Source organism: Netta rufina, assembly GCF_964035555.1.
Source record: "Netta rufina genome assembly, chromosome: 1".
NCBI classification, from domain to species: Eukaryota; Metazoa; Chordata; class Aves; order Anseriformes; family Anatidae; genus Netta; species Netta rufina.
The window spans coordinates 152,984,882-152,992,476 of NC_140123.1; the positions used below are offsets into that span (position 1 = coordinate 152,984,882).

The following is a 7,595-nucleotide window of genomic DNA, read 5'->3' on the forward strand; positions in this document are numbered from 1 at the left end:
GCTAGGACAGGGCAGGTTGTAGGGCTTTTTGTTCTGTCACCTGCTGGGGACACGTGCAACCCACCTTGGCTGAGTCCAAGGGGGATGGAGGTTGGCATGGCATGGAGAGACACAACCCGCGAGCCCTACTTGAGGTATCCCAACCCCCAGCGTAGAAATTTCAGCGTTTTCTTCTCAAACCTCATAATTAATAGGCTGAGCCCTCGGGTGGGAGGGTTTCCAGCCACCATGTTTGCCCTGGTGATCTCGTTCTCTGCACAGCGAAGTCCTTTGGGGGGAGGCTTGTTTTGAGCCTGGCTAAGCTCTTGGTCTGCTGGAAACCCCGCGGCAGTGAGCGTCACAGTTTAGCAAAGCACCTCTGCTCCTTCTACATCTTTAATTTCTCTTTTATGTATTTATATATTTTTTTTTCTGTCTCTTTTGGGAAGAGGTATCCGGACACTGCGCAGTGCCCAAGGCACATATCATGGCCACAGCATGCTCTCAGCACAGCTGTTGAACGTCTCCTCCTTTAACCCTCCCAAGAACGATTTTATTTTCCCCTGCCTCAGTGCACAAAGCGTTGTTTTTCAACAGGCTGTCCTTAGAGAGGCTCAGGTCTTTTCCTGAGTGGTTATGTTTAATTTAGAAGCTGCCGATATCTGTAAGTCACTGCAATTACTCCTTCCAGCCAGCAGCACCATCGATTTGTTACCTCCTACCGTCTCCTCCAACCAACCAGCCTTTTAAGCCCTGGAGCAGGTTTTTGGTTCTCGCAGGGCTCAGACAACCAAAAATTGTACCTTCCTGCTCTTCTTTTTCCACCCAGATGTGGAACACGCAGCCGCAAAGCGACAGGGCTGGGGCTCGCCTCTCCCAGGAGGGAAATCAAATATTTATTCCTGCTCTTGATTCCCGTCTCTCAACCAGTTTCTAATCTCTCCATAATGACTTCGTTTCCTTAAGAGCCTTATAGAGAAGAGTTTGCCGTAAGCCTTTAAAATGCCTGGGCAAATTATAGCCAGCCTTCCCGTGCCCCCCATGCTGCTGAAGCGTCCCCAAGGCTGTGGGGACATAGCTTCAGGTGAGAGTTTTGGTCCCGGTGACCTTTTGGTAGGGGTCTTCCATCTCCCTCCCGGTGCACATCCAGTATCCTGGAGGATGGGGGGGGATTTTTCCTGGGGGATTTTCCCTTCTTTTTCGACCGCAAGCAGCACAGGGCTCGGGTTTGCAGCCCGCCTCCCCCCCATGGCACCCCACAGGAGGCTCCGACAGAAACACCACGTTTATTGTCCACAGCCAGCGTTACAAAAGGAAACGTCCCGACACGACACGGCCACGCACAAGCGAGCGAGCAAGGCGGGGGGGACACCAAGATCACAGTGTTTCCCACTTGGCACAGGGGCTGCGCTGTGTCCCCACCACGTCCCCCCCTCCCTGGCGGGCTGGCCCCTCTGCCCCCCTTGTCCCCGAGCCACAGGGAGGGGGGGCAGCTGGTGCTGAAGGTGCAAAGTGGGACTTTTTTATGGGGTTGGGGGAGCACTGGAAGCTGGACATCACACGAGCGACCATGAAACCCCCCCCAAAATACCCCCCACCCCCTGGCACACACACACACGCACGCACACATCGAGACACTGGTGACCACACGTGTGGAAACATCGCACCCGCAGGCACCCCATGGGGAAAACCCCCTCCCGGCCCCGCTCCGGCCCCAAAGCCAGCGGCTCCCTTTGCCCCAGCCCCACGCCACCCGTGTCCCTGTCCCCAACCAGCTCAAAACAGGGGACCGAGGCACAGCTGAGGCCAGCACCACCCCTGCGAGCAGCTCAGTGCCCAAAAGGCTGGGGAGGGGTGAGGGGGTGGCAGGGAATACTGTCCCCGTGTCCCTTTTCCTTGCTTGTGATCCATTCCCTTTTGCACCCCAAACAGGATCAGGTGCACGGGGACGAGGCTCTGCCCCTCTTCCCCTGCCCTCCGTGTGGGCACTGGGGCCTCGGCATGAGGAATGCTTAAAAATAAATAAATAAATAGATAAATATATAAAATAAATAAAATAAATAGACCCCCCCCCAGGGCTCCTTTCACCCATGGGGGCCTACGGGGCCTGGCACACTTGACCGGAGCAGAGCTGAAGGGGAAGAGGGGAGGATGCTGAGGGCTCCCAGCAAACATCTCGGGGCCCCGTGGGAGGACGGGCTCACAAAACCAAATATCGGGGCAACAAAAATAAACAGGTGAAGGGGGGTGCCCCGCTCCCAGCTCCCCCAGGCCCCATAGACACAACAGCCAGCGTATGGCACGGTCCAGAAAGAGGGCAAGGTGGGGAGGGGACAGCATGCTGGGGGGGGGTGAGCCGTGCCAAGGGGCCCCCCCGGGACGCTGCCATGGGGGCACGGAGCACGGCCCCGTTGTGGTGGTGGAGGTGGTGGCGGGGCCCGCTGGTCGGGGAGGGGACAAAGGGGCTTTTCCTGCTGTCCGCGGGCCGCTCACGCCTTCCTCCCCTCCTCACAGGCGGTGAAGGCGCCCTTGCTGGCCCCCCCGAAGACCTCCACGGCCTGGTCGTCCCACTGGATGACGTTGCCCTGCAGGCGGGAGGTGCAGTTGGCCAGGGCCAGGATCTCCGCCGGGGCCAGCATGTGGTCCCACACGCCGAACTGCGCCAGCTCCCCCACGAAGGCCTGCGTGGCGTCGAAGCGGCCGCCCAGCGTGTCCTGAGGATGGAGAAGGGGGACAGGTTATCCAGCAGAGAAGCCCCCTGACCCTATTAACCAAAGCCCCGTGCCCCACGGGCCGGAGGGTACCTGCTCCTGGCCCAGGATGATGACGCCCTGGGGCTTGATGGCGTGCCACGAGGCCAGGTTCTCGCCGGCGCCCCGCTGCTCGCCGTCCTGGTACGCCGACCACTTGCCGTCCCGGGTGGTCCACGCCACGCAGATGTGGTGCCAGGCCTTGTCCTTCAGGCTCAGCGGCAGCTGGGCGACCTTTGGGTGGAAAGCGAGAGCTCGGCACTCGGCGGGGCTGCTGGTGGACCCCTGGATCCCCCAGACCCCCCATCTCTCCTTGGGCAGCACCCCAAATCCTGCAGGCATCCAGATCTGCTGCTTCTCCCCCTGAAAACCCACCCCATTGAGCTGTCCTCCCCGTCCTCCTCCTCCACAACCCTTCCTCCCATCTCTTCCTCCTCATGGTCCCCCACACTGATCCCAGCTCTGCATTCCTCCAGGCCAAGGTGGTGCAAGCACAAGGAATGGGGACCAGACCTGGTGATGTCCAGGGAACCCTTGGGAGCACCAAGAGATGGAGGGAAGGGGACGAGGGAAGGCGCTTCCCTCCCGTCCCGCTCCATCTGGGCTGACCTTGTCATTGATGAGCAGCTCCAGGGGGTTGGTGCCCCACTCCAGCAGCACGATCTCGTTGGCTTGGCTCGGGACGGAGTACGAGAAAGGGGTGCCGAGCCCCGCCAGGGCCTTGGACTTCAGCCACATGCAGATGGTGAAGGCGTAGAGCTCCGGCAGGCTCTTCTTCATGCGGGCGTACATGTAGTTGTTCTGCACCGGGATGGTCACCTTGAAGGCGTCGGGAGGGCTGTAGCCTGGAGATCCTGAATGTTAGGGATGGGGAGGAGAGAAAAGGAGGGTCAGGAGCTGCTCTTGGGGTGGGGACACCCATCCCGGGGCTCCCCTGGAGGTGCACCTCAGGGCTGGCATCACCCCACACCGCTTGGTTCCCCGTCGGGCAGGACTCACCGTGCTCCAGCTCGGCCACCCGGCTCTGCAGGGAGTTGAGCTCCTTCTCGATGTCGTGCTGCTGCTGGCTGCGGTCGCTGTTGGCGGCCTGCCGCTCCTTCTGCAGGGTCAGGATCTTGGAGAGGAGCTGCTCCTCCAGCTGCTCCATCTTGGTGTGCAGCGCGTCGCGGGCGAGCGCCGGGGCGGTGGGCACCGAGCCGTTGGCGCGGGCCGGCAGCTCCTGCTGCGCTCGGAGGGAGAGAAGTCAACAGGGTGTCAGCACAAAAAGGTTAAATGCACGACCCTGGGGACATCTCCAAGAGCTTCATCCCCATCACCCTCATCATTACAACAAGGGGCTGGCTGCCTCGGTTACCCTGAAGGATTTTTGGCTGCTTTCGGGGCAGAGCAAGGCCGGGTGCTCGCAAAATCCCGCTGCTTGCTTTGCTGTTTCAGCACGGCCGGTGCCGTAGCGTCGTGTCCCAGGGCTGCAATCCTCTTAGCCCGGCTCAGCCCCTGCGTGGGCGCGTGCACGCGTGCCGGGTCAGGCAGGTAGCCCCCCGACGGCCTAAAGCCAGCCTCACCCATCTGCTGGCACGGCCCCAGCCGCCGGGACGCGTGTAAGCGGTGCCACGGAGGAACGGGGTCGGCGGCTGTGACCCGTCCCCGTGGGGACACGGTGACACCCCCGCCCCGCCGAGCTGCCCTGGCTGGAGGAAAGCCAGGCTTGGCCGTGCTGGACGCAGCCGCCGCGGATGGGAACGGCAGGGGGAAAGCAGCAGGGAGAGGAAGAGCGGAAGGTGGTGTTGGCGTGAGCGCAAGTGGAGCCGGAGCAGGAGGGAACACGCTGAGGCTGGAAGTGAGGAGATGCTGCCAAGAGCCAGCGAAGCTCCGGGCTCGGGAAATGCCTCCAGCGGGGACTGCCAGGGCAAGACCTCCGCAGGTTTTGAGGAAACCAAAGCGGAGAAGCAAAACCAAAGGGGAGGGTGGGCAGAGAGCAGGTGCCAGCCCCAAGCAGCAGGCACATGCCAGCTCTTGCTGCCGGCTTTTTCCAGGATGCCCCTGCAGAGAGAAAAAGCCCTCCCAGGAGGGAAAAGCACCCGGCAAAGAGCATCCTGCCTCTGGTCCCCATAACACAGAGGGGTTAGGCAGGGAGCAGTGCCATGGGTACACGTTAGTCAGGGCCCTGTGTGTGCTCCCCTGTGCCGTGCCTGCAGGCTGCGACTGCTGGAGCCGGGGGCTGGACGCCTGCCTCCCCGCCGCACGCCCAGCTCCATCTGCTCAGCACCAAAAAAGAAAAGACTGGGCGCTCCTGTCGCTCCCGCTAGCCCCCGATAGCCTGCCCTACATTACTCAACATGGGCTGAGCGCCGGCTTTTTTTTATTTTCCCCCCCTCTCTTCAACTTTTCTTCCTGTGGCTTTCTCACTTCTCTCACTCCGTGGCATCTCCTCGCGTGCCCTCCTGTCCTGTTGGGCTGCCTCTCCTTAAAAATTCCTTAAAAATCACCCCCCGCATCTCCCAGCTCTTTTTTTTTTTTTCCTCCCGAATTATTCACCAAACTATTAATTACAGCCATGCAGCTGTTATTTACTGGCGGCTTTCGGGGAGGGGAGCAGGGGGGGGAGCGCCTCCTCCCCGGCTGTTCGGTGGGCGCCCGGCTTCCCATCTGCCGCCGCGAGTGGGCAGCGGGTGCGGGGGAGGCTCGCTCGGCGCTTTTTTGGCCACCGGAGCCGGCGAGGAGATTGAGTGCTGCCAGGTAATATTAATCACGTTAAATGTCAGCGGCTGGCGGGGGGTTTAGGGGGGGGGCGGCGGGGCCCGGCACGCACTTGCTCAGCCTGGAGTCATTGTTGGGCAAATGCACTTTCATTTATGTAAGGAGCTCAGGGCCGTAATTTACTAATGCATCAGCAAATCTGCTCCCCGGGGCTTCCCCTCGCGCCCCGCTCACCCCAGCTGAGGAGACGAGGAGGGCAGGGACGAGGGACGAGGGATGATGCCCACCGTGGGACCCCGAGCGGGGTGCACCCCGGGGTACCACCACAAGAAAAGCTCACAGCGCGTTTCCATCGCCCCCGAGCCTCGCTCAGGGCTCTGATCGCTTGGGTGCCCCTGGCTGTGCAGCCAGCTCCTCCATCTCCAGGCCGTGCCCCTCCGAGGAGCCGTCCTCCTCCTCCCTCCCGAAGCTCTCCGTTTCAATTTGCAGCAGTAATTAAAAGCCTGGAAAAAGGAGCATCTGGCTCCCCGGCTCGGCGTGCCAGGGAGATGCGTCCCGGCGTGCGGACGCGAGCGCGTGCGGAGAGCGAGGGGGGGGAAAGGAAAAGGGGAGGAAAAAAGGCCAACCACGCTGTGCCCGGAGGAAAAACACCGAGAAAGGCTTTCGGGAGACATTAGGGAGAGAAACAGACGATGCCCCTTGGTGAAGACAGGGTCGGGGAGGGCTCCCCGATGCCCCCACCCATGCCCTTGCCCATGGGGGCACGGAGCCTGCCCCGCTTCCCCTGGGGCAAACCAAGAATCAAATGACTTAATAGGTTTTGTATCGATAAATCTTACATCTTACAGGGCCCAGGTTATATCGATGATCTGCCAGCCCCCAAAGCATCCAGCATCAAGCCTTGTTGACAAAACCACGGACATCACCTCCCCGGGGCGATTTGCTTCACCTTGCTCCCCAAACCGAGCTCAGCCAGGATCCCCTCTCCCTCCTTCCCCCTTCCAGGGAACCCCAGTGGGAATTTCGGGTGTCCTCGAGGTGCCGCACAGCATCCTATCGGGCTGGGTCCCCCAAATATCGCGTGCTCCTTGAGCACTTGTGGATGTGGGTGCGCCAGAGCCCCCTATAGCCTGCGGGACCCCGCTCGTGCGAACCCTTCCCTGGGGTGGGTGCTTTGTAGGGAATTAAGGGCAGGTGGGCTTCGCTGCTGGGGACGAGGAGGACGGGCAGCAAGTCCCAAAGATGCCTCCTTCCCCTGCCTGTGGCCTGCTGCTGTAAGAGGGGGCAGAGGGGCAAAACCAGCCCTGAAACCATCCGCTCTGCCCCGAGGGGGGCCCGGAGTCAGTGGGGAGGGCGATGGGGACCCGAATGGGAAGATGGGGCAGCCGAGGGCTCGCAGGTGGCTCTGCCCCTGGTGCACCTCAGGGGTGTCCCCACAGCAACTGGAGGCAATGCCCTGGGAGCAGCGGGCGCCTCTCCTGCGCCCTATCCACAGCCCTCTGCTAATTCCGCTCCCTCCCAAATCATTTCATCTCCATGCACACCCAGGCTGGGCTCCCCCCCAGCCCTCCCCCGACCCCCCGAGCCCTCTCCCCGCACCTCGATGCGCTCGATGCGGTCCTGGAGGGCTCGCACCGCTTCCTCCAGCTCCCTGACAGCGGGCGGCTCGGCGGGGGGATGCCCCATGGTGCCGGGCTTGGGGGCTGCCCGGAGCCCGGCGGCGGGGGCTTGGGGTGCCCGGAACCCCCCTTCGCAGCGGCTGAGCTTGCCGGTGAGCTCACGGATGGTCTCCTGGTCCATGCGGATCCTTTCTTTTTGCTCCAGCGCCGTGCGGCGGAGCTGGGCCGCGGCGCTGCGCAGGGCCAGCAGCTCCTCGGGGCCGGTGGTCCCGGGGCCGGTGGCCGCGGGGCACTCGGCGCTCAGCGGGGTGCAGACGAAGCGGCTGAAGAGAGGAGGGGGAGAACCGGGGAGCCGGGGACCGGCGCTGGCCAAAGCCTCGGCGGGGCCGTGCAGGGCCCCCAGCCCCTTATCGGCCGGGGGGAGCAGGGCGGCGGCGGCCGAGTCATTGTCGGAGGAGGAGGAGGAGGAAGGGGGCGAGGAAGAGGCGGCGGTGCCGGCCGGGTGGACGCTGGCGATGATGCAGATGATGGCCCCCAGGAAAGCCAGCAT

General features: G+C 62.4%; 1 protein-coding gene across 1 annotated transcript; it reads right to left on the reverse strand.

Moving 5' to 3' along the window:
* Positions 1 to 2,468: 2,468 nt before the first annotated feature.
* Positions 2,469 to 7,595, reverse strand: NPTXR (neuronal pentraxin receptor; the record flags this gene model as incomplete). The annotated part of the gene is made up of 5 exons (XM_084288258.1): positions 2,469 to 2,693; positions 2,784 to 2,963; positions 3,339 to 3,583; positions 3,729 to 3,951; positions 7,026 to 7,595. 5 exons carry the CDS (start codon positions 7,593 to 7,595, stop codon positions 2,469 to 2,471), a joined length of 1,443 nt encoding a protein of 480 aa, XP_084144384.1.